General features: G+C 41.3%; 1 protein-coding gene across 2 annotated transcripts in view; it reads left to right on the top strand.

The window, feature by feature from the left end:
* Window positions 1-27,938, top strand: part of LOC140459713 (secreted frizzled-related protein 1-like) — a 113,769-nt gene that overhangs the window by 3,202 nt on the left and 82,629 nt on the right. Inside the window, exon 2 of one of the 2 annotated variants that reach the window (XM_072554150.1) lies at window positions 14,926-15,006. In XM_072554150.1, coding sequence (XP_072410251.1) covers window positions 14,926-15,006 — 81 coding nt within the window. The remainder of the gene's footprint in view (window positions 1-14,925; window positions 15,007-27,938) is intronic. The other variant, XM_072554151.1, reaches the window with a different exon arrangement.

Below are 27,938 nucleotides of genomic sequence, written 5' to 3'. Positions count from 1 at the left end.
GCGAAAAGTAAGCCACGGTCTAGAGTCAAGTTTTAAAAAAACTCAATTTGATCTTACGAATTTGGTCTAGTCGAAATGTAACATTTATACTGAACCAAAAGATATTCTTTGCAGTTTTGTAGAAACCCTGACATGTAACTGAAATTGACGACGGTGATGAAGAATGCGATGGTACAAGATGTCATGCAGTCAGAAGAATGTTGTTTATATTTCACACAAAGTGACAGCTTGAACTGCTTAGCAGTCTGCAAGCGGAATGTTTATCTTGGCCGGGTTATGAAAGACGAATGAATAATTATTTACAGATTAGAATTTGGGTCCGTGAATGGGAGTGATAGCTGTAAATTAAACAGGGGCTTTATTGTTGCTTGCTTCACAGAACAAACTTTTGTGGGCATAAATGAAAGGGTGGAGTTTCTGAGCTGAATGGAATGGGTGAAGTGGGCGAAAATTGCACCCATTTCATAAAGTGCTTTTTGGAATGAACTTTTATTCCAACGAATTTGCATATCAATGAATGCTAAATTGCTGGGAACCAAAACATTTAGGTAGCGTTTGAGGAGACCTCTTCATCAATTATTTTTCAGAAATAACCCTGATGCAATCGTGAAGGTGAATTGATACCAAAGCGGCTTTATTGCTAAAATAAAGCATTTTAAATCACAATGTCAATTCCCTTCTTGCGAGCAATCTCGTTGTTAAACAACTAAAATGCCTGCTGGAAAGCTGATGATTCCTAATTTTGAGGAATACTTCTAATTTAGAGTGATAGAGCACAGAAACAGCCCCTTCTGATCAACACGTCCATGCCGACCAGATATCCCAATCCAATCTAGTCCCATTTGCCAGCACTTGGCTCATATCCCTCTAAACCCTTCCTATTCATATACCCATCCAAATGCCTTTTAAATGCTGCAATTGTACCAGCCTCCACCACTTCATCTGGCAGCTCATTCCATGCACGGACCACCCTCTGTGTGAAAAAGTTGCCCCTTAGATCCCTTTTATATCTGTCCCTTCTCACCCTATACCTATACCCTCTAGTTCTGGACTCCCCCATCCCAGGGGAAAGACTTTGTCTATTTACCTTATCCATGCCCCTCATGATTTTATAAACCTCTATAAGGTCACCCCTCGGCCTCCAACGCTCCAGGGAAAACAGCTCCAGCCTATTCAGCCTCTCCCTTTAGCTCAAATTCTCCAACCCTGGCAACATCCTTGTAAATCTTTGCTGAACCCTTTCAAGTTTCACAACATCCTTCCAATAGAAAGGATGCCAGAACTGCACACAATATTCCAAAAATGGCCTAACAAATGTTCTGTATAGCCGCAACATGACCTCCCAACTCTGTGGCAAGTCTAAGAATATAATTTAAATAAAACTTTTCAAAACATACTGATTAGTATCTTCACATCCAAAAGATTAGTTTTCAAAGCAAGCTCTCAATTCTGATTAGTTATCTTGGGTTGCCAGCACTTTTGGGTTGAGTCAAGCTTTTTTAACCTTGTTAACTCCTTTTTGACACAAACCCTATCTGTTTTTCTTTGCATTAAAATTCCCTCCTACATTACATAAGAAGAAACTTGTCTGGAGTTGATGTTTTCTTTTCACTTTTTCCTTTGCAAATGATATCCAGCAAAGGATGCTGAGTTAAAGTTCCATGGAAACTGGGCACTATTATTCACCTGGCCCCATTAACTATGAGCTCAGCTAATTCCACAGGTCAATGCTGAAGTTGAGCGTGGGGTCTTCTCAATCTCATCATGCTCTTCCTCATTACAGAGCAGGAAGTGCTAGATGTCTTGAAATGGGTAAAGGTGGATAAATCTCCAGGACCTCATCAGGTGTACCCTGGAACTCTGTGGGAAGCTAGGGAAGTGATTGCTGGGCCTCTTGCTGAGATATTTGTATCATCGATAGTCACAGGTGAGGTGCCAGAAGACTGAAGGTTGGCTAACGTGGTGCCACTCTTTAAGAAGGGTAGTAAAGACAAACCAGGGAACTATAGACCAGTGAGCCTGACATTGGTGGTGGGCAAGTTGTTGGAGGGAATCCTGAGGGACAGGATGTACATGTATTTGGAAAGGCAAGGACTGATTAGGGATAGTCAACATGGCTTTGTGCATGGGAAATCATGTCTCACAAGCTTGATTGAGTTTTTTGAAGAAGTAACAAAGAGGATTGATGAGGGCAGAGCAGTAGATGTGATCTATATGGACTTCAGTAAGGCGTTTGATTAGGTTCCCCATGGGAGACTAGTTAGCAAGGTTAAATCTCATGGAATAAAGAGAGAACTAGCCATCTGGATACAGAGCTGGCTCAAAGGTAGAAGACAAAGAGTGGTGGTGGAGGGTTGTTTTTCGGTCTGGAGGCCTGTGACCAGTGGAGTGCCACAAGGATCAGTGCTGGGTCCTCTACTTTTTGTCATTTACATAAATGATTTGGATGCGAGCACAAGAGGTACAGTTAGTAAGTTTGCAGATGACACCAAAATTGGAGGTGTAGTGGACAGCAAAGAGGGTTCCCTCAGATTACAACAGGATCTTAATTAGATGGGCCAATGGGCCGAGATGTGGCAGATGGAGTTTAACTCAGATAAATGCGAGGTGCTGCATTTTGGGAATGCAAATCTTAGCAGGACTTATACACTTAATGGTAAGGTCCTAGAGAGTGTTGCTGAACAAAGAGACCTTGGAGTGCAGGTTCATAGCTCCTTGAAAGTGGAGTTGCAGGTAGATAGGATCGTGAAGAAGGCGTTTGGCATGCTTTCTTGTATTGGTCAGAGTGTTGAGTACAGGAGCTGGGAGGTCATGTTGCAGCTGTACAGGACATTGGTTAGGCCATTCTTGGAATATTGCATGCAATTCTGGTCTCCTTCCTATCTCAAAGATGTTGTGAAATTTGAAAGGGTTCAGAAAAGATTTACAAGGATGTTGCCAGGATTGGAGGATTTGAGCTATAGGGAGAAGCTGAACAGGTTGGGGCTGTTTTCCCTGGAGTATCAGAGGCTGAGGGGTGACCTTCTAGAGGTCTACAAAATTATGAGGGGCATGGATAGGATAATTAGACAAAGTTTTTTCCCTGGGGAGTCCAGAACTAGAAGGCATAGGTTTAGGGTGAGAGGGCAAAGATATAAAACAGACTTAAGGGGCAACTTTTTCACACAGAGGGTGGTACGTGTATGGAATACGCTGCCAGAGGAAGTGGTGGAGGCTGGGACAATTGCATTATTTAAGAGGCATTTGGATGGGTATATGAATAGGAAGGATATGGAGGAATATGGGCCGGGTGCTGGCAGGTGGGACTAGATTGGATTGGGATATCTGGTCGGCATGGACGGGTTGGACCAAAGGGTCTGCTTCCATGCTGTACATCTCTATTACTCACGTCACTTTGGAGGTGCGGAGGTGCGAGAACAGGGGAAATTTGTTTCAATTCTTGAGCTGTCAACTGCACAAGGTACTGAGACCAACTGGAGCTCCATTCCAGTTGAGATCAGACAATGAATAGAAAATGGAGCACACCTTGAAATGCCTAATCTGTAAGTTATAGCTCCCCAATGAATTGAACAATTGACAACTGAGCTATTAGGTTTTTCAATTGATACCATGGAAATGGCTGTTTCAGTCTGTCAGTGGCATGTAAAATCCCAAGTTGCGGTTATGGGAAATGGCAAAGGCAATGATCCAATTATTTGACATTTGTTACTTATTTCCAGATGATGTGAGCCAATCCAGTTGGCTTAAATCCTGGTACAAGCTGCTTGAAACATTAAATGAGTTCTCCCTCCTTCACTGGACACCAGCAGCAGTTTCCCAACAAGAAACTGATTATGGTTAAAAATATGACAACGGAGGAACTGTCATCTTCCATTTGCAGACTTGTTCAGTTCAGTGCAAAGTCACAAACAGGGTCAGCTACAACAAAAGCTTTTTTGAAAAAATCAATGAGGAGTCTCAATAAATTTTGGGCTAAGAATCTGTATTTCAAAATCCTTAAAATGTTGAAGTTGAAGTTTGTCTGTCTGCAGGCAGTGAATGCAAGTTTTAAACGGGTCAAGGAGAATGAATTGTATTTCTTTTGCTTACTAGTCTTGTTAATTTGTTTATGTGTCACTCTTGATTTGACCAGCACAGCACAGTTTACGCATTAGGCATAAATATGTGTTCACATACATGCTGATGAATATACACTTGTATATTCATTAGCAAAATGTATACAGGTACTTATAAAGACATATCCATTCACTAACATAGCAATGAATGTAGATAACATACATATGCACACAGAAAGATCAATCTTATACAAGGATATACAGACACATGTACAGTTGTATAACACATTTTTTCCGCATATGGAGTCAGCTGTTACTAGGGGACACAGCTTTAAATTAAGGGGAGGTTGGTATATGACAGATGTTAGGGTAGATTCTTTACTCAGCGGGTTGTGAGTTCACTGCCAGTATCAGTGGTGGACTCTCCCTCTTTATGGTCATTCAAGCGGGCATTGGATAAGCATATGGAGGTTATTGGGCTAGTGTAGGTTAGGTAGGCTTTGGTCGGCGCAACATCGAGGGCAGAAGGGCCTGTACTGCGCTGTATTTTTCTATGTTCTATTTGCAATCTATGATTTCCTTGTGTTTCTTTCTCAGCAATGAATATTTTGCATATTCCTTTTTGTGATTTCTAAATTACCTATAAAGTACATTGGGGGAAGGGGGAATAATTATGTTCAATTTTGGTAGAGAAGGCAGAGTCTTACAGCCATACCACAAAAGTAATAAGGTTCTGGTTTTAATCAAAGTGCAATGAGTGGATGTTCTGTTCATCAACTGACCTGCCTTAAGGTACTGTATAGAAAACAGTCTCACTTCTCAATGATAGTGTGTGGTTTGAAATAAAAACATTTGCAGAGATGTGGAAGCTTGGAGTGAATGGAAGTTAAAAAAAGTGCAAAAGGCAAGCTGATCTTCAACTTAAGAATCTTGCCTCGAGTCTATTTTCAAAGTTGAATTTCCTGACTCAGGGTTGTTTATTTGTGGAATAGGGAAACAGAGTGTAATTGAAAGGCTACATGAAAATATGATAAGTATACAAGCTAAGTATGGAAGGTGTTTTCAAGATAGTGGAAACCTGGAACACGTCCCTTGAAAGAATGTGGATTCTGGGACTGTTGGAGCTTTCGAGTCTGAGGTAGATTTTTGTACAAGAAAGATTATTGGGATATGAAGTAATGCTGAGACAATGGAACAAATCAAGTCAGGTCTGGATGAATGGTCAAACTAGTCTCAGGGACTGAATGATCTACGCTTGTTCTTAATGTCCCAGCATTGACAAGTCAGTCTGGTGTGGTTGGGTTTGGGTTAGGTCAATGACGTGGTTGCATGCAAGAGAGAGTGCTGCTATGCCCTTGTATTCACTATTGGCAGAGAGTATCTAGTTAGGTGCATCATCTCAAACCTCAGAATCATAGAGATGTACAGAACGAATTCAGTCATTCGTATTATTCAAATTGGCTTCTTGTTAAAACATTGCAAGACACAGTGCACTACATTTGCTGTCACAAAATGATTATGACAAAAGATGATGAAAGAGGAGGTCAGGGTGAGGGAAACGGAAGGAGAAAGATTACAAGTCGAAAGTGTGGTGCTGGAAAAGTACAGCAGGTCAGGCAGCATCCAAGGAGCAGGGAAATCAATGTCTTGGGCATAAGCTCTTCAGCAGGAATGGCTTGATCATGGGCTTGATGAAGTCCTGACGAAGGGCTTGTGCCTGAAAAGTCGATTCTACTGCTCCTTGGATGCTGCCTGATCTGCTGTGCTTTTCCAGCACCATACTCTCGACTCTGCTTTCTAGCATCTGCAGTCCTCACTTTCTTTTAGGAGAAAGATTATAAGGCAAAGACTGTTGGGGGATAAATCCATCTGAGCTGATGGCAAAGAAGAGAAATCCTTGTTGCATTGTTGATGGTATTCGAGACACAGCATAAATGAACGTTGCTTAGCCCAAGCAGAAGTCATCACCTTCTCGATTGACTTCTTGTTAAAACATTGCAAGACACAGTTCACTGCATTTGCCCTCACAAAAATATTATCAGAATAGATGAGGAAGATGATGATTCTATCACCAGTTGTTTCCCACCAGTTGAGTTCCTTGTGTTGTTATGGAGGCTGTGAAGTTTCTGTGCTGTCTGCTCTGGCATAAACTATTCCAAATTAGTTTTGATGATGTTTCATATCTACTTCAAAATAGTTGCAAGATCCTACTGCTGATTTAGACAATGTAATTCCCTTAGACAAGGAGTGTTATTTGTGCACAAGTATTGAAGAATGTGTAATTGACAAACACCAAATTATTTTTACACGCTGTTTTCCTGTTAAACTGCACAAATTTCTTCTCTCCTGAACTTTTAACCTCACAGCGCATGTCTGAAGAGTGATGTTAACATCAGCTCTGAGCATCACTCTTGTCAATTTACGTTTATCAGCTTCTCATCAGCTCACTGAAGGTCTAATTAGAAAGCCTTAAAGTAGGATGACGTGTGGAATAAGCATCACACCCTTAATGACATAGCATCGGAGGTGGTAAACCTGACAGGTCATCAAACAGAGAAGTAAATGTATCAGCATTCATGATAAAACATTGAAATGTGTACTCAGATAGGAAACTACCTACTGAATCTTAGCACCCAAAACAGATGAATTGGGTTAAGTCAGATGTTAACATTCTTGAAATTGCAAACCTGAACCCAATCATTTCTGGCCTCTCACTGCCATGATTAATGGAATTCAGTCAAGGAACTGGAGGAGGTAGAAGGGCTGCTTAAATATTTAAAAAGGTTGGCAGTCATTTATCAGTAATTCACAAACTGTTTCCCAACGTGATGCTATTTTAATGCCTCAGTCATCATACAAAATCAGAGTCAAAATTGGGGACGTAATTTTGGCAAGTGGGGAGGCGAGGAGTGTTGGACGATGAGGGCTGTTGAACAGTTTCCAGGATTTTAAAAAATGTATTCATGGGATGTGGGCAGCATTGATAAATTGATGAGCATTTGTTGCCCATCCTACATTTTAATGGAGAAGCAGGTGGTGAGCTGCAATCTTGGACTGTAACAGTCAAGGGTGAGAAGGTATACTTACTGTGCTGTCAGGATGCAAGTTCCAGCATTCAGATCCAATGATAGCTAAGGAGTACCAATATTGCACCAAATCAGGATGTTGTGTGCCTTGGAGGGGAACTTGCAAGTGCTGATGTTCGCAAGCAACTGCTGCCCTTGCATGTTATAGGTTGTAGAGGTCATGGCTTTGGGAGGTCCTGCCACAGGAGCCTTGGTGACTGGTTGCACTGCATTTGCAGTGGGTACACACTACTGCAATTGTGCATCAGTGATGATGGGAGTAAAAGCTGAAGGTGATAATGGGGTACCCATCATGCAGGTTGCTTTGTCCTGGATGGTGTTGAGCTTCTTGAGTGTTTTTGGAGTTGCACCTGCCAGGCAAGTAGGGAGTATTCCATTGCACTCCAGACTTGTGCCTTATCAATGGTGGATGGGCTTTGGGAGTCAGAAGGTGAGTTACTCACTACAGATTCTTAGCTTCTCACCTGCTCTTGCAGTCACTGTAGTTATCTGGCTAGTCCCGTACAGTTTCTGGTAGCTAGAGACCTGTCAACTATGTGTGGGCTTGAGAGTTTCTAACCAGGGTGAATGTTTCAAACTGCTGAGGATGCCTTGAAAAAAAGTGAAGAAACACAATTTTTAAATGTTGTAGTTCTAAGTCGAGAGTGTAGTGCTGGAAAAGCACAGCAGATCAGGCAGCATCCAAGAAGCAGGAGAATCAACATTTCAGGCATAAGCACATCAGGAAGGGCTGATAAAGGGCTTATGCCCAAAACATTGATTCTCCTGCTCCTCAGATGCTGCCTGACCTTCTGTGCTTTTCCAGCATCATACTCTCGACTCTGATCCTCAGCATCTGCAGTCCGCACTTTCTCCTATGCTGTGGTTCAAGCAACAATGGAGCTTCAGAAATCCTCCACAGAATCAAGTCATGCTGACCAGTTGGGTGAAATGAAAATAATACATTTAAAGGAACCTTAAAGTTGCAAAAACTCTGTCTAAGTTCTACAGCTGCCATTAATGCAATTCAGTGAGCAGACTGTTGCCTTTTATAGCATTGCAAGCTGGCTATGAAGAGAAGAAATTGACCGAGCACAATCGGTCAGAGGGCCTCCTTCTGTCCTGTCTGAATCCACAGAAATGTTCAAACAAACTTGTTCAGGAGTGATATGAAGCATCTCTGAAGCAGCTACTGAAATAATAAGTTTTCAGTTCCTGTCATAATGGACTTAGGAAGCAGAGTAGCAGGCAGAGTGATTCAACTCAAGGATTTTATCTTGAAAATTAATTCCTTTGTTTGACCTACAATCTTCCTCACTCAAAGGTCATAGAGATCTGCAGCTCAGAAAAAGGCCCTTCGGTCAATCAAGTTTGTAACTGGTCAAAAACAAGCAACTAACTGTGCTCATTTCATTTTCCAGCACATGTCTTCTTGCTTTGCAAACCTTGGCATCGCAAATGCACATCTAAATGCCTCTTAAATGTTACAAGGGTTTTCTGCCCCTACTACACTTATACAGGCAATGAGTTCCAAACATCTACTAGCCTTTGAGTGAAAGGCTTCATTTCCTCTCTCAGCCTCCTGTCCCTTATCTAAAATGCATGCCCCTGGTCCTTGATTTCTATCTCAAGGGGAAAAGTTCCTTCCTGTCAAGGCTAGCGATGTCCCTCATAATTTTAAACAATACAATCATGTCCTCCCTCAGTTCTCTGCTCTCAGGAAAACAACCACTGTATATCCAATCTTTCTTTATAATTAAAACTCTTGAGACCAGATACATCCTGGTAAATCTTCTCTCCACCCTTTTCATTTCCATCATTCTCAAAAAAATGTGGATTCTAGAACTGCAAACAATAGTTTAGCTGTGGCGTAACTAATATTTTACACAGTTCCAATGTAATCTGCATGCTCTTAAACTCTATGCCTCAGCTTATAAAGGCCAGTTTTCCATGTGCCTTATTCGCTACTTTATCCATGTATTCTACTACCTAAAGGACAAGTGTACACAAACAGCAAAGTCCCTCTGATCCTTCGTGCTTCCCAGGGTTCAACTGTTTGTCATGTCTATCATATCTTGTTTGTCCTGCCCAAGTGCATCTCCTCTCATTTATCCAGATTGAATCTTATTTGCCACTGATCAGCTCATCTGACCATATCCAGTAAATTAAGGCTATCCTCCTTATTGTTCCACCACCCAACCAATTTTTGCATCATTCACAAAGTTACTGATCAGGCCTCCCACAATCAAGTCTAAATGATTTATACATACCACAAACAGCAAGGGCCACAACTCCAATTTCTGTAGCACCCCACTGGAAACAGGGTGCCAGTCACAAAAACAGACTTTGACCATAATCCTCTGATACCTGCCAACCGCCTCAACCAAATCTGATCGACTTCACCAAATTTCCTTTGATCCCCTAGGCTCTTACCTTTGCTCTTAGTCTCCCATGTGGGACCTTATCAAAAGCCTTGTGGACACCCAAGTTTGCATTGCCTTCATCTACACACCTGGTTACCTCTTTGAAAAATTCAATCAAGTTGGAAAACATAATCTCCCCTGAACAAAAACATGCGACTGCTCCTGATTAATCCCTCTCTCTTTACATGCAGATGAATTCTGTCCCTCAGAATTGCTTCCAAGAGTTTCCCCATCACTGAAGTTAGACTGACTGGCCTGTAGTTTTCTACTCTTCTCTTTGCTGCCTTCCTAAATGTCAGCACCACATTGGTTGTCCTCCAGTCCTCTGGCATCTCTTCTGTGGTCAGAGAGGAATTGAAAATCATGGCCTGTGCCCCTGTTATTTCCTCCCTTGCCTCACTCCACAGCTTCATAGGTGCATTGGGAGAGAAAAAATGGAGAATTGTGCATTTGGAAACATTAGCAGTCACGGACTGTTTCAGACATAGTGTGTATCGCCGTAATCCAACGGTGACCATCTGTTTGTTGTAGCATACAAAACAGTTTCATTTCGATGACACTTAATAAGCTGTGGAATGTCATCCAACAAAAGTGACATATGCTAGAGTCCACCACTTGTATAGAAACAAAGCCACCATCTGAGCTGTGAATGAATATGTCAGATAGTAGATACTGGGGAGTTGACGTCAAGTGACCAGTCTGATCTGTAGCTTCAGATATTGATTATCCAGCACCAAAGCTGCACAAATAAAAACTGGAAGAACTGCAGATAATGGAAATTTGAAACAAAAACAGAAATTGCTGGACAATCTCAGCAGATGTGGCAGCATCTGTGGAGAGAAATCAGACTTAACATTTTGGTCCAGAGACCCTTCAGGATTCAAAAGCTACACGTTTGTGGACATTAATGATACTTGAACGCCTTAGCTGGTTGAAAGCTTGACAATAAGTTCATGGTTTCTAGAAGATGTTTGTGTTGTATCTCAAATTAACCGTCAAACTTCTTCAAAGTGTTGCATATGTTCAACATCTTTTGTAATCTCATGACATCGCAAAGCATGATTGAGCTAATGAAGTGTCTGTGGTCACTGTTGTAATGTAGACAACTTAAAGGTTGCAATCTATAATTGCAGCATCCATCTTTACAAACTGCAGTGATGTTGGCAAAAGTGTGCAGCACATCTTTAATGCACTGCAGGGTTTCAGGTTATCTTGTAAATTGTGAAGAATAATTGAAGTACAAGAATAATGGTTCAGAGAATGTGAAGCTGCTTTCAATATACATACAAACACAGCCAATATTTGCTTATCATCAGCTACTTTGTAGCCTGTATTTTACTGCTCCTCCTCCCATTCCTGTACACTGGCCGGCAGATGGTGCACCCATCCCTTTATAAAGCCAGACTGCACTGCAGGGCTTGTGGTTTTTATGGGTGCAGATTTATGACCCAAGAGAGAGGCAGGTAAAAGAAACTAACATGTACCCTCATCGTACATTCCGTGTCACCAGTATAGCCTATAGAATCTGTCAGCAGGCGAATGACTTCGATAATAAACCACACTTAAGTAGCAAATGTGGCAGCAATATGCAGAGTAAGATATCACATGTGGCATATTGTTAGTGGCCTTATCAAACAAAAAAAATTGCTTCTAACTTGGCAAGTTTTATCTAAAATCTTTTCAGAGACGTGGCATTTCAGACTTCCCATACTTTGTATGACAAAGTACTTCCGCCTTTCATCCCTTAGTGATTCAACTCAAAAACCCCTCCACCACAGGAACTGGTTGAACTTGCTAGGGCAATGAGTAAGACATACTATCCTGGCTTCAGATATCCTGGACAAATGTTACATTATGCATGGCAAGCTGCCACAAACAGCAATGAATAACTGACCACATCTTACATTTTCGGTATTGTTCAAGAGATTGAATCTTGCAAGGATACCAGGCACAACTCTCCCCCTTTTTAAAAAAATAACACAATGAGATAACAATACCCTCTTGAGAATGCAAACAGGTCCTTGGTTTCATGTATTTGCCTGTAACAGGACACATCTGACAGTGCCGCTTGCCCTTCGTACGGCATGGACTGTCAGCAAAAAAACTTCAAGTGTGCTTCTGAAACTCTGCAGTGATTTTACCATGCAAAACAGAGGTTTGTATTTCCCTGGTGCAAACCATCCTAACCAATGGAAGTAGTCAATAATAGCACATGATAGAAACTGCTCCTTCTGGAAAGGTTTAGGCATTTCTGAGAGATAAAGTCTAGATTATGCCTGTCTTCCACAAGTCTTACACAAGCCTTCCTGATAAACATTAGTGTTAACCCAGCAATCTTCAGCTGGCAAAGCAGCAGAGATCCTGCACCTCCGTTGAAAATGGGCTGTGGCTTATTATTCTAGCAGTTCTGCATATTACAAGTTAATGACAGAACTCATGATAGCAGATGAGGAGCTGGATTAATGCTAAAGGGGTGAAAGCTCATGCCACTATCAGGCCTTTGTGGGAATCTGATTCTGAGACCTAGCAAAATGGAATGTGTGCAAGATTGTTTGAAGCACGATGTTTGGAGAGAGGACTGGCAACTGGGCTGACTGCTCACAAAAGAGAAGTTCATCTTTCCCGTTGTGTCAATTGCTTTGAGCACAACATCCACAGAAACAAAACCACAGGGAATTTCCTCAAGACTAGCACAAACCTGATAGCGGATAAATATCTTTGCCAGGATTTGCCCCATTTGTCACCTGAGCTTTGGTCAATGAGTGGCACACCTCTCACAGGTTTTCAGCCAACATTATGGTGTGCACTGAAGAAAGAAAGATGTGCATTTAAGTCACACTTGCCATCACAATCAGAACGCTCAAAGCAATTTAACTGAAGTGCTTTGCAGAAATTAAGCCATTTTGAAATGAATGTCAGGTTGCAAACACAGCAGGTAGCATGCATCAATAAGGTTCCACTATTAACAATGTGATCGTGATCAGATAACTTTTTAGTGCGATGTTGTTTGGCGATTACATTTTTGCCGAGGATTGGAATGCATTGCCAGGGAGAGTGATGGAAGCAGATTCCATAGGAGATTTAAAAAGGGAACTGGATGTCCATTTGAAAGTGATGACGTTAGAGGGTAATGGAGATAGGGCTGGGGAGTGGGACTGGCTGGGTAGCTCTTTCAGGAGCCTGTGCAGACATAATGGCCACCTTTTGTGGCCACCATTAATTCTAAGATTCCATGGTTCTTTGACATCAGGAAAGTTCACCTGCTATGCTTCAAAAGGAAGATGGAGCCTTGGTTTAACATTAATGCAAAATCATTTCTTCAACACTGGAATTCTCCTGCACTACTGCAAAGCAGTGTCAGTCTGGAGTATCAGCTTTCTGTATGTTTTGCAACTTGAATCCAATCAGTCTTCTGACTCAGAGTGCTAACCCACTGAACCGCATTACCTTACAAATAACAGACAGGCAAACTGGGTGAAGCTGAGAGCCCAGCATGCAGACATGGATCAGACTCAGTGGAACCACTCTGTTTGACTGGTACGACAAGTTGTATACACAGGTGGTTCATACAAGGCTCTGTAATGGCTCCATCAACTGGTGTGTAGTGAAAGATGGATTGTGCTGAAGTGCAGGATTGCAGTTCTTCTGACAGACACTGCTCAGAGCTATTTATGTCACATGCTGATTCAGCAGACCCAGCCTCTCACTGCATGCTGCTGTTTATTTTACTTGTCATGGACAATTTCACACTGAAGAAAGCAAAACTTGCTTCAACATTTTTTTTAATTCCCCACATCCCCACCAACGCTACCCTTAGGCGATTTTGTTATTTCTATCAACTGATGAAAAACATTCTCTCTTTGGCTTTCTTTTTTCAATGTTTTCAATTTTCCCCAGAATTAGATTGTCTTTCTTTGCCCTTCTCCTATGTATGATGAGGAAAATTCTTCATGATAATTTTCAAAGGATCAATTTAATATGACCAAGCAGACAGAGGGGTTAATAAGCAAAAACAATGAATGTGAGCCAGGAAAATGGTTCCAGACCAAAATTCCAGGTTTTCCTTGGGTAGGACAAGGGATGGGTGGTTAAAACACTCTCAGGTGGTGGGTTAGCATCTCAGCTATGTTTATGAACTGGAAGGCTCAGATTTAAACAGTGTTATAAAGACTTAAAACTGTCTAGATTGAATTTCCAACAAATGCAAAGACCCAAAAATCATTGTGTTTCTGTGGCTCCAACATTACAATGGTGATTACTCTTCAATTGTATCTTACTGGCTGCCAAGTACTTTGAGATGTCCCAGGGTCATGAACAATGCTCACTAAGTGCAAGCCTTTCCATTGTACTGCAGGATGAATGCATCACCATACTGTCCTGAAACATAAACACCAGGAGAATCCTCACTCCCATCATCGACATGTGCTCACTATTCTCCTTTATAAGTGATGCAGGGAAAGTCACCATAACTGCCTTTGGGCTGTTTTGATTCAATTTGTTCATGGAATGTGGAATGGCTGGATGTGCCAAGATTGATGCCCAGTTTTCATTCCCAGAGGGTACTTAACAGTCAACTACATTGCTGTGCGTCTGGCATCACATGTGGACCAGATGAGGTAGGGAAGCTAGATTTCATCCTCTGACAGGGGATCAGTGAATTCAATGATTTTTTACAACAAGCAACAGAGATTTCATGGATATTGTTAGATGAGCTTTTTACCCTTGATTGTTTTTAGTTAAGTTCAAAATTCACCATGTGCCTTGGTGGGATTCAAACCCATTCTCCAGAACATGAGCCTGAGGCTTATTAATTATTACTCAAACGACATTACCAGGAGACTAATGCCTCCCCAAAGTTTAGGCAGTGATCCTTGTTGAGAAGTTCAAGTCAGGTGAGCAGAGAACACCCTGATCTGAGCAGTCCTTGTGTTCAAACAGCTGGCTGACCCATGACATCTTGGCTGCCAAGGACAGCCAGAAATTTCGTGAGGTGCTTACATTCAGAGTTCCAGGGAGTGGGGTCCTTTAGGAAATTGGAATGAGGTAAAAGAAAATTCCAAGTAATAGGACAACTTGAGCTCTGCTTAATAATGACAAATGTCGTCTTTCAGTTTGTATTGAAAATCTCCTGGATGTTATACTGCTTTAGAACTGACTCCCTGTGAAGTAGAACCATTTGTTTTTGAACATGCTTTTTTTGATTGTTTGTTACCTTTATCAAAAAATATCGCTCCTAATCACATTGGAAAATGGATGTCTTATAATGAGATATATAAATGCAGATGATTTTATTGTATGAATGCCTCTGTGTACTAAAGAGTTCCTGTTGTTTCTCACCCCATTTGTTCTTATTGACAAAAACATTGGTTTGTTTCTTTCCAGCAGCATCAGAAGTGTGTCCACCATGTGACAATCAGATGAATACAGACATTATTCTGGATCACCTCTGTGCAAGTGAATTTGGTAAGTTGCATCCACCTTTATTGGACTCAAACAAATCTGCGAGTAACCTTTTCTCAGATGCGTTTTTATCTCACCAAGTTAGTGTCAGAATTTGTCCGGTGTCAATGATTTTGAAAAACTTTCCAAATGAGTCCCATCTTGCCTTCACCACTTTGAGGAGTGAATTTCAGAATTTTTTTTTACAGTTTTGGTCTGCAGGAATCAATGAAGATATATTTCTGACAGGTAAAAGGGTGTTTATCCTTTTTAAATCTCTAGTGAATAAGCACATATTTAGGGACTGTGGCTGTGTTTTTTGCCTGGAACACTGAGGTGAATGAACATCCCCTACTTTATCTGCTTGGGTGCAGCCTGAACTATTGACTCAACTGTCTTTCCTTGCAAAGGCCATTTCATAGAAGATCCAGACCAGGATTTTACCTATGAGTGTCTTGGTGCAGCTCTCCTTACATGCAGCAGCATGGTGTGAATAGATCTTGCCATGTTGCCAGCAATCAGGAGACATCCAAGATTGGAATGTGAGCAGGTGTTTTGAATCTTTCCAGTTCCAAGAATTCTTTTTGAACGTGAACTCTCAGTGAGCATTATAGCAGGTATTTGAGGGAAACATGCGTGGGACTTCTTTTGGGCACAAATTGCGGGCGCATTTCAAAGTGCTTCATAACTATTTTGAGTAGTTTGACATTTAAGAGTGAAGGGCTTATGCCCGAAACATCGATTCTCCTGCTCCTTGGGTGTGCCTGACCTGCTGTGCTTTTCCAGGACTACACTCTTGTCTCTGATCTCCAGCATCTGCAGTCCTCACTTTCTCCTGGTTTGACATTCAATCCCTATTGTTACAAAGATAAATCCAGCAGCTATTTTAAACCGTCAAGGACAACAGGCAGCAATGAATGAAAAGGAATATAAATGAACAAAAGAAAGGTAAATGAGCAAGGCCCCAGGAGATCTCATGTTTTCTTCACATCATGACACAGGATTACGACCAATGATCCAAACAGGGAGCAGGGCCTCAGTTAATGCCTCTGAGATTGCAATACACCATCAGAACAGGGAATCACACTCAATTTCTGATGTTGTGTTTAAACTCACAAGAGATGATTCAGACACAATTATGCTCCCAACAGAGACAAACTGACATCTGGACAACTACTGAGAGAATGTCCTTGCTTCCTGAAGCAGGAGTGGGAATTAGGAGCACTGAAAGGTTGGCTTGGAGCTTGCAAACTTGAGCCAAGTTCCATTTCTGTTGCCTTCTAGATGAGGGATGGTTGAGGATCACAAAAGAAGTTATTGGCAATTCTTATCCATTTTGAAAGATTTATCATTGCTTCAATAGCTTTATAAGTTCCCGACGGTGATCTAGTGTTCTTCCTGTCCGTTGTACTGTTAATCTTTTCTCTTTTGTCATCCCTTCCTGTGTCTGATATTTGTAGTTCTTGCTGCAGATCTCCTTCACACTCTCACAACTTCTGCTGTCTGTAGAAATCTCTGGACAATCACAACAATGTCCTTCAGGAACTTGCTCTGGTTCACTAGTCCTCGAGTAATGTATCGTGATAGAACCAGTGCCTGTGACTGAGTGGAAAGTTGTGAGAATGGGGTGGGCAGCAGTGGAGCAAGAGGGATTGGGGAAATTAGAACGCAAGCTTCTTTGACCCTTAGCACATGTTGAATGTGAAGGGATGCAACAAGACATGTTGGTTGAGTTATTTATTTATCAATTCTTAGGATGCGGGAAGCAATGTGCCCTCTAAGCTGCATGGTCAGGCAGTTGTTCCAATGCATTGACTTGAGGTTTCAATGCCACACATCGACCTCCAAGGTTCATGTACCAAAAAAATTGAATGCGAGTATTGGTGGGAAATATTGCCCTTCAGAATATGAGATTGTTTTTTTGAATGGCTGCATTCTAGGTCATAATGATGGCTCAAAACACATTATTGTTATTTGGGAAAGTGAATACTAAAGCAGAGGGATAATGAATTTTAGTTTTCTGCGGTCTGACTTGTTATTTTATGAAAACTCAGAAGGCCATTTGAAAACAATGTTTACAATATGTCAAATGACTTTAGCTAAATGACCAGCAAGTCACCAGGAGTGACAATTGCTATAATGTTTGCTGAATTAGGTTTTATAAGAGACGGAAGGGGGTCAGAAACAAATGTGAAAAGGGGACAGTTATTACAGCACAGGTGTTGTTTTATCAGTTTCCAAGAGGTCAAATCTGTGGAAGACATGAGGTGAGGAATCCATTTTACATCATAGTGAGTTTGCAAATTGGTTTTGGAGAGTCTTGAGGACAAGCATTAACTGAAGAAAATAAGATTAAGTGAACATGGAGTAATTGCTGAAAGGAAACTTATGACAGTGTATGAATTGAGTGAAAAGTTTTAGCAATTCATTACTGAGATTTGAGCATCTTTAAGGAAATTGCAGGGATAGAAGGCATAAATATTTCATTCTGATATTTAGAATGAGATCAGTCCAATTTATACTATTGAATCTCATGAAGTTTGTGATTTTGTTTTATGCAATGAACTGCTTTCCTTTCTTGTTAAAAGTATATTTACAGTCTCCTGTGAATGTCCTCAGCGACTGACTTTACTAGTAAACAAAACAAAACAAAACATACTATTCATCAAGCAGTTTTTGATCTGGGATCTCACTTATCCATTATTGCTATCAGCTGGGATCCTAGCAACATGCCCACAATACTGTTAGGGAAGGAATGCAAGGACTTTGACCTAGCGATGATGAAGAAACAGCAGTATTATTTGAAGTGAGCACATGCGTGATTTAGAGAAGATGGTGTACCCATGCACCTTTTCTGAGCATATGTGTATGTGGGTGTCATTGTGGAGTGTGGAGGGGGAAATGGTATTGGAGAGTGAAAGAAGCATGACTGATGAGCAGGTATGTTCATATGCAGTCGAGCTAATTGTGGTCCTTGTGGCTCATGGAAATTATATTCCACTGAAATTTTATTTTCTTATCTGCAGTTCAGAGGCTTGCTTTACTGCAATTTGATTGGGTAGATTTCACCTTTCATGCTACAGAATGAGCCCTGTGAGGAAAAGTAAGTAATTATGAAACAGAAAAAGTGTTGTTAGAACTAATAAGAAAACTGTCAAATATTCATGCTAGCTTGAACTCAACAAAATTGCATAGCTTACGATTAGAAAGAAAATGATTACATTTCAGCTGAAGAAAATGGACTGAAACATCCAAATCTCTGTTGGTACCAATGTTATCTGATTAGGCTGATGCAGAAGATAATCTGTGCAGTTTGTTAGATCTCTCTGCTTTGCTAATATCTTGACAGATTTTTCAACTCATAACATGGAGATTTTGTTAACCAAAGGGTACTAAATGAGGTAGGGGAAAGTTGAGTCTATGGATTGAGTTTGCAGATTGCCCATGGCCTCAAAAGATAGAAGAAGAGCCTCAAGGAGCTGGCTTGGTTCCTCCTATTCTGATGTTCATCACCTCTGACACTCAGACCAATGTTACAAAAGGGAGTACTAGTCTGAATCATAGTTTTCTTTCTTTATTTGCTAACATAAATGACCAATATTTTTAAGCAAAACTAATGCACTGCCAAGAGCTTCCTGAAATCTATTTTTGTATTTAAAGTGGGATTTAACAGAGCTAAATGTTTGTTTGCAGAAATCAGAAGTGTCACTTCAATTAAAATGGTGCTGCAGGAATCACATCTGTCTAACAGTAAACCATTTCTGTTTGACAGAGCCTCAGAGACCGAAGTTTATTAAAGTGTGATTTTAACATTTTGGTAGCCGATTGCATCAGACAGGTTGCATTTATTTTGGCCCTGCTTTTCTTTATTCACTGACAGTAAGTAGGTTTTCAAGGTTTTGCCTGTGAACTCTTCACACAGTTTTTAGATATTGGCTGCCTCCAATTCTATCACCATGAGTTTTCCCTGAAAGAACTCATCTGTCACCAAATTCTATTTTACTCTGAAAGACTGACAATATTCTGAATTTGGCTCAAGATTTATTATGTTGAAAATGAATTCTATCTTAGCTGCTGATTTCTTTATTGATCAATATCAGTTCACTCCCCATCTCTTTTTGAAGAGGTGCAGGAATTGACCGCACTCCAGTACCTTGCTCAAGTGGATATACACATGAGCCAAGCTGGTGACAACAAACTTTTATTTCACACTTTCTCATGTGCAAGGTTCAACAAAGTCTTCCAGGAAAAAGGAAGTAAAGGAATTGACTGCTCGTCCCTAGAAAAGCAATTAAGATGAATGACTGAAGATCAACAAAATGGATGGTAAAGAAATAAGGGAAGGTTTAAGTGATTTGAGTGACTGAAATCTCTCACAACAATGATACGGAGAAATGAGGGAAGGATTCACACAGGACCAGTGTTTAATGATTGAGGGATGCATTCATTGAAGTGAGTGCACATGGAGGAATGGATTAATAGATTCCAGTGAATGTAGTGCAAGTTGAAATTAAATTTACAACTATCTGAATGAGAGAATGTGCACTGCTTGATGACATTTGCTTCAGAGTTTTGCATTGTATGTTTAAAAGCAGACTTGTGCCAAATGTTTCAGTGCACCCTCGATAGGGTCATTTCATGGAGATTGGCTTTCCAATTATGGAGGGGTAAGATATAAGACTTAAACTCGTGGGTGACACCCTCTAACAGATGTTTTAATGACCACTGGTCTGGATGCAGTGTGCCTTAAGTAATGTAGGAGTCAATCCTAGTCCAATTTTGCAAATGAGTCTGAGATAGATATTGAGCTATATTTAAAACATGCAATAAGCCTAAGATCAGTTTCCTGCCTTTACATTTATAGGAAGAACAATAATGAATGTGGTGGGTAACACATGAGTGATGGAGAATGAGCATGAACCTTTCATGGCCACATGAGACAGACAGATCCGATTTCATACCTATAAGTACTGGATAGGAAAGTGATCCAGACTTGAAATCTCCTTGATACCTATTCCTGCCTGTTTCTGATCTCAGCCAGCATTGAGCTGCTACAGTTAAATGGAACCTCATAAGCCCGCCATCCCCAACATGTTAAACATCTCAAATGTCCATACACGGTGAACAACCCACACTGCAGCAAAGAGCATTTTGTCAGGTCCCTGGCATCTTTATGGAGGTCCAGCTCTGGTCAACAGGGGTTGAGAGCAGGATATATCTGGTCTGGGACCCAAGTCAAATCAAGTTGACCATCATCTATGAATTGAACATGCAAGGAAGAAAGACCAGAGAAAGAGGAACTACTGCAACCCTCAAAAAAAGAAGCCAGCACTCAATTGCTGCACTTGGAACCTTTCAGTTATTATTGAGGGACTTGGGGATTTGAAGAAATCAGAAGTGTGGCAGCAATTTCTTCATAGTCAAAGTAATTAAATCTAACCCAAGCAAGTGACTGCAATTTTGACAAATTAATCTGGACCAATTGTGCTGCATACAGTTTGTAACCATGGAAAACTGTTTCACACTGAACAATATTAAACACTTTTCTTCTGTTCTTTTACTCATGCTGGATTTGAAAAAAAAGAAAAGTTCAGTGTAAAACCCACAATGTTTTATTTATCTCAGACACAGTTTAGAGTAGTTAAATAAATCACTCTTGGATCTTGTAACAGCGCCAATGTATGTTTAGCTGAGAACAAGTAGCACTCTTCCTTTCAAGACCTTCTGTCTTATCTTTGTCTAAACAGGGACGAACTGGCAGCTGTCTGTAAACAATGGCCAATCTGGCTTGGGCACAAGTTGTGGCACCAGCTTATTCGGTTGAAATCAATTCTTTCCTACTCCCACCACTGGAATTTGTTTTATACACTCATGGGGCGTGAGTGTCACTGGCTGGGCCAACACTTGTTGCTCATCCCTAGTTGCCCTTGTCAAGGTAGTGGTGAGTTGCCTCCTTGAACAAATACAGAGAGTGTCTACTGGCCTTGAACATATTTATTGAGCTCAGCGCAAAATGGGAAATCAATATTGAACCTCCTTATATCAATCTCCTTGAGGTACAGTGCCAAAGGTATCATCAATAGCCATGATTGGTTTTGGCGTGATTGATCATTAGTGGTGCATTCTGCACCAAGGTGTGGTCCGTCCTTAATGTAAGGCTTGGTTTGTTCCTGCCCTCATCATGTTGAATTAGTTGGTTGTCCTGATCTGTTCTCCAATTGCAATAGTTCTGATGTAGGCATGGTAAAGTCATTTCAACTCTTCATTTACATTATATAGGTTAGTCCAGTCTAATATAGAGGGCTACAGCTCTAATATTTCCCCTTGAGACACTTTCATTTAAAGTTCTGCATACATCGTGATAGACAATAGACAATAGACAATAGGTGCAGGAGTAGGCCATTCTGCCCTTCGAGCCTGCACCACCATTCATTATGATCATGGCTGATCATCCTTACACAGTATCCTGTTCCTGCCTTATCTCCATAACCCTTGATTCCACTATCCTTGAGAGCTCTATCCAACTCTTTCTTAAATGAATCCAGAGACTGGGCCTCCACTGCCCTCTGGGGCAGAGCATTCCACACAGCCACCACTCTCTGGGTGAAGAAGTTTCTCCTCATCTCTGTCCTAAATGGTCTACCCCGTATTTTTAAGCTGTGTCCTCTGGTTTGGCACTCACCCATCAGCAGAAACATGTTTCCTGCCTCCAGAGTGTCCAATCCTTTAATAATCTTATATGTCTCAATCAGATCCCCTCTCAGTCTTCTAAACGCAAGGGTATACAAGCCCAGTCGCTCCAGTCTTTCAGCATAAGGTAGTCCCGCCATTCCAGGAATTGACCCCGTGAACCTACGCTGCACTCCCTCAATAGCCAGAATGTCTTTCCTCAAATTTGGAGACCAGAACTGCACACAGTACTCCAGGTGTGGTCTCACTAGGGCCCTGTACAGCTGCAGAAGAACCTCTTTGCTTCTATACTCAATCCCTCTTGTTATGAAGGCCAGCATGCTATTAGCCTTCTTCACTACCTGCTGTACTTGCATGCTTACCTTCATTGACTGGTGTACAAGAACACCCAGATCTCTTTGTACTGCCCCTTTACCTAAATTGATTCCAGTTAGGTAGTAATCTGCCTTCCTGTTCTTGCCACCAAAGTGGATAACCATACATTTATCCACCTTAAACTGCATCTGCCATGCATCTGACCACTCACCTAACCTGTCCAGGTCACCCTGTAATCTCCTAACATCCTCCTCACATTTCAACCCTGCCACCCAGCTTAGTATCATCAGCAAATTTTCTAATGTTATTACCATCTTCTATATCATTAACATATATTGTAAAAAGCTGCAGTCCCAGCACTGATCCCTGCGGTACCCCACTGGTCACTGCCTGCCATTCCAAAATGGAGCTGTTTATCACTACTCTTTGTTTCCTATCAGCCAACCAACTTTCAATCCAAGTTAGTACTTTGCCCCCAATACCAAAGCCCTAATTTTGCTCACTAACCTCCTATGTGGGACTTTATCAAAAGCTTTCTGAAAGTCCAGTTACACTACATCTACTGGATCTCCCTCGTCCATCTTCAGAGTTACATCCTCAAAAAATTCCAGAAGATTAGTCAAGCATGATTTCCCCTTCATAAATCCATGCTGACTCTGACCTATCCTGTTACTACTATCCAGATGTGTCTTAATTTCATCCTTTATAATAGACTCCAGCATCTTTCCCACCACTGAGATCAGACTAACTGGTCTATAATTTCCTGCTTTCTCTCTCCCACCTTTCTTAAAAAGTGGTACAACATTAGCCACCCTCCAATCCGCAAGAACTGATCGCGAATCTATTGAACTCTGAAAAATAATCACCAACGCATCCACGATTTCTTGAGCTACCTCCTTCAGTATCCTGGGATGTAGACCATCAGGCCCCGGGGACTTATCAACCTTCAGACCTAATAGTATCTCCAACACCAATTCCTGGAAAGTATAAATTCCCTTAAGTTCCGGTCCTTCAGCCACTGTTACCTCAGGGAGATTGCTTGTGTCTTCCCCAGTGAACACAGATCTGAAGTACCAATTCAATTCTTATGCCATTTCTTTGTTCCCCGTAATATATTCCCCTGTTTCTGTCTTCAAGGGCTCAATTTTAGTCTTAACCTTTTTTTGCCTTTCACATACCTAAAAAAGCTTTTACTATCCTCCTTTATATTTTTGGTCAGTTTACCTTCGTACCTCATTTTTTTCTCTGCGTATTTCCTTCTTAGTAATCCTCTGTTGTTCTTTGAAAGCTTCCCAGTCCTCCGCTTTTCCACTTATCTTTGCTGTGTTATACTTTTTCTCTTTTAACTTTCTATGTTTCTTAACTTCTCTTGTCAGCCACAGCCACCCATGCCTCCTCCTAGGATCTTTCTTTCTTCCTTTTTGGAATGAACTGATCCTGCATCTTCTGCATTATACACAGAAATATCCGCCATTGTTCCTCCACTGTCATCCCTGCTAAGGTATTGCACCATTGAACTTTGGCCAGCTCCTCCCTCATAGCTCCATAGTTCCCTTTATTCAACAGAAATATTGTCACTTCCGATTGTACCCTCTCCCTCTCAACTGTCAGGTACAGCACAGACTGAGACATTCACTCTCATACTCCACAGTGACATCTTTATATTTTTAGAACACACTCCAATGTTCTTTCCAACACTTCCATTATGTTTTGTTCTGAGGTCATCCAGCAAGACTGTCCCAGTCCTCTGATAGTGCTGCCAAGGAAGAAAAATGACCCCTTTTTTGTGTGTGGGAAAGGCTCTTGCATTCAGTCTTTGACTATCTTGGAATGCAAGGTTACAACAATGGAAACACAAGTGCCAATCTGAATGTTGCCAGTGCTGGAAAACAAATTGAATAAGGAATCAAAATAAGGAATCCTTCAAAGTACAACCACTAGACCTGGGTGACAATCTGACACCAACTTATTGGGGTCAGTCAGGAAATAATATACACCGCCTCTGAATCATGTTTGACGCATTGAAAGGATGCCTTCCTTGAGGGCGGCACGGTGGCACAGTGGTTAGCACTGCTGCCTCACAGCGCCAGAGACCTGGGTTCAATTCCTGCCTCAGGCGACTGACTGTGTGGAGTTTGCACGTTCTCCCTGTGTCTGCGTGGGTTTCCTCCAGGTGCTCCGGTTTCCTTCCACAGTCCAAAGATGTGTAGGTCAGGTGAATTGGCCATGCTAAATTGCCCGTAGTGTTAGGTAAGGGGTAGATGTAGGGGTATGGGTGGGTTGCGCTTCGGCGGGGCGGTGTGGACTTGTTGGGCCGGAGGGCCTGTTTCCACACTGTAAGTAATCTAATCTAATGATGATGAGACAATACCACATGAAGTTACACAGAGTATCTTCCACAGAAAAAGGTTACTTGTTTCATCTAGTCAATACCAACATGCATGTTTGACAATATTTTTCTCCGTCTCCTCTCTTCATTTCAGCTAATTCACATATCGTACTCATCATTTCTCCCTCATGCTTGTCTCGACACCCCTAAAATCCATCTGTACCATTCAAGTCCAAGTCCTGTGTGGCCGCACATTTTAAACTCTATTTGGCTGAAGAATGTTTGCATGAATTTCCTTTTGCATTGTTTGGTACTTCTCTCACGTTTATCCCTTCAAATGTTGGTGATGAATTGAGTTGAATATATCCTGATGTAGTTATTATTTTCCTTTATATTCTTGGCTCCAGTCCTGAAGGTGTCGACTCCTTGCTGTACATATCCAATGGTGCCAGTTGCTTTTCGGATGATTCATCCAGGTGGCCAGACTTCATTCATGAGTGCTGGCAGAAGTTTGGATCTTGGCAGTATTTCCTTGTGCCGGGCAATATTCCAGTTCTGATGGAAAAATTCACTTTGCTTCTCCACAGATGCTGTCTGACCTGACTGTTTCCTCCATTTTCTGTTTTAATTTCAGCATTCTTGTGAACCTGTACTGTCCCCTGTCTATTGTACCAACATTCTTCTGTAGTATGGAGCACCATACTGCACAAAGATGTGCTCTTAATATTTGAAAGGCTTGTCAGAATGTCACTCATAATGTATCTGGAATTCTTAAAAGTGGTCTGCACAACTTTCCACTACAAAGATCACACCAGAAAACTGCCTCTCAAATGTTCCACAAATCAACTGAAAGAGAAAGGAATCTGGAATTTTTAGAAATGTTTGCGATAATTTTTTCAACACCTTTTCCTCTCACAAAGCATAAAAATTGTCCAGATCTTAGATTACTTTTAGTCCCGACTTATTAAAACTTTAGATTGCAATGTGAAACAGTGTTGATGTCCATGAATTTGAGTGCCCCGATATCAGTTGTTTGATCTCTCACAGCAGTGATGCAAAGTCCCACTGTTTTGCAATGACCTCTTGGCGAAGAGGGTCAGTTCATGCTGTGTTCTTGACTGTGAAACAGAAAACACTGGAAATACCCAGGAGATCAGATTGGACCTGTTGTTGGAGGATATGAGCTACATAGAGAGGCTGAATAGGCTGGGGCTATTACCCTTGGAGTATTGAAAGCTGAGGGGTGACCATTTAGAGGTTTATTAAAATGAGGGGCATGGGTAGAGTGAATAGTCAAGGTCTTTCTCCTCGGGTGGGTGAGTCCAAAACTAGATGGCATAGGTTCAAGGTGTCAGGAGAAAGGTTTAAAAGGGACCTAAGCGACAATTGTGTGAAGAGGGTGGTGTGGTGTGTATGGAATGAGCTGCCAGAGGAAGTGGTGGAGTCTGTTACAATTACAACATTTAAAAGGCATCTGGCTGGATAGATAAATGAATAGGAAGGGTTTCGAGGGATGTGGGCCAACTGCTGGCAAATGGGACTAGATTACTTTAGAATATCTGGTTGGCATGGACAAGTTGGACTGAAGGGTCTGTTTCCGTGCTGTACATCTCCATGACTCTACGGTAGATCCTGACTGACTTGCTGAGCAATAGCAGCATGTTCTATTCATTTCCAAATTCCCAGCATTCGCATTATTGCTTCCTGACCGTTGCTCAGCAAAGCGCATCCGGACTGTTTGTGGGTGTGGACCATGAAGAAAGAAATGGCTCTGGCTCAGTCTGGATTCCCAACATCCCCAGTTTGGATTCAGACATGAGGATTGGCACCATATCCCAGCATTAGGCTCACTCTACCAAAAATCAATCACTTCATGAGTGAGGGTGGAAATTACAAGAGTTTAATTGTATTTTACTTGGAGGAGTTGGGTACAAGACTGAGACATTCAGCCCTTCAAACCTCTTTTATCATTCAGTTTGATTTTGGCTGATCTACACTTTAACTGTATTCTTCTATCTTTGTTCCTTTTTTCTTGACAGGTGAGTATGTCCTGTTAATAATGTGTATAATTTGAGTAAAGTGTCATTCTTAAAGCAGTTCCACATAGTATTCAACTAACAGTGATGAGCTCTGAGAGTGCGGACACTAAAGGGTTTGTGATTTTTATGCAAACTCGTTGATACAGTCAGGGAGGGAATGTTCTCTAGAAAATAGGTATTGGAATCAAGAGCGAAATGTTGAGTGAAAAGCTGTGCTCAGGCCCATCAGAATAATATGTACACCCAAGACAATGGAAAGAATGAGCCACACACCAGGTATTTGGCATTATTTGCATACTCCTGGAAGGTTCAGGTCAACGGGGTAGGACTGGACAGGTGCAGTGTACAAGCACCCATCTGCTTAGTGACCAAGACCTGATTCATGCCCAAAGCAAAGGGATCAAGCTCTTCACTGTAGCCCATGAATGTTATTTTCCCTTTAATTTTCCAGTTAGGTGTTAAAGTGGGGCACTGTCTGTTTTCTCAAATGGGACTGTTTCAGATGAGCTTTCCCTAGTGCCTTGACCAGGATTTGTCACACAACCAATAGACACAAAGAAGTAGATTTTCTGGTGGTCATTATCTCTTTGCAGTTATTTGGGAGTTTACTGTGTGCAAATTGGTTGGCTCAGGTCTCCATCACAGCAGTGACACTAGGTTGATTGTGAATCATTTTGGGATGTCTGAAAGCATTGGTAATGCTAGGTAAGTGCAAATTCATTCTTTCTTGCCTTCTACCGAGAATAGTCTTTGCTCAACCGCAGTTCACACAAGCAAAATTTCCAACTCGTGGCATAGTCGGAGACAATAACTGTGAATAAGCACAGAGATGTGAAGTGTTTCAGAGACTAGGAGTGTTGTGGCTGAACAAACATTGAGCAGTGGAATGAAGAAGAAAACTGGTGATGAGGTTACCAGGGGCAGCCAGGAGTGTGAAGGCAGAGGAAGGCCAGAAGATAACAAACTAAATTGAAATAACTGGACAAAAGATGTCAATTTTTAAAGATCCTTTCAATCACAATGAGTGAATATTTGAATCCACAAGACCTGGACAAAGACCTGCCAACAGAGGCTAATAAAACCTTTTTACCATTTGTTTATTCTGTAGGTTTCAAAAAAGAATTAAGTATTTTCTTTCACCAAGAATTCAGATTGCAATTTAGTCTTTGAGCAGTAGACTGATAAGGCAGGCAACTTGGTCATTCAACAATTTTTCCAGACACAAAAGTGAAACAGTTCAGTGAGATTGAAAGTGCTGTCTGTATGTCGTTTGAAAAGAGCACTCAGTTAAACTGGGCAAGCACATAATAAAACCACTTTTGTTTCTGCCACAGTCTCATTTGTGATGAGTGTTCCTGTCAGCTAGTTTATTACTTGTCTAACTCTCTCTTTCCGTCAAACATACCAGGAGGCTAAACATGCTGCCTCGGTCAGATTTAACACAATGCAATTCCACATCTTGAATTTATTGCCTTCTGTGATTTCTGAACATTTTAAGGGACGCTGAACCCCAAGAGAGAGATTGCTGCAGCCATCTTATTTTGAGAAGGAACTAATGTGAAATGGCTAAGAGCAACTACAGA

This window comes from Chiloscyllium punctatum, chromosome 35 (genome assembly GCF_047496795.1).
Source record: "Chiloscyllium punctatum isolate Juve2018m chromosome 35, sChiPun1.3, whole genome shotgun sequence".
Classification (NCBI taxonomy): Eukaryota; Metazoa; Chordata; class Chondrichthyes; order Orectolobiformes; family Hemiscylliidae; genus Chiloscyllium; species Chiloscyllium punctatum.
This window is presented reverse-complemented; position numbering and strand designations above follow the sequence as displayed.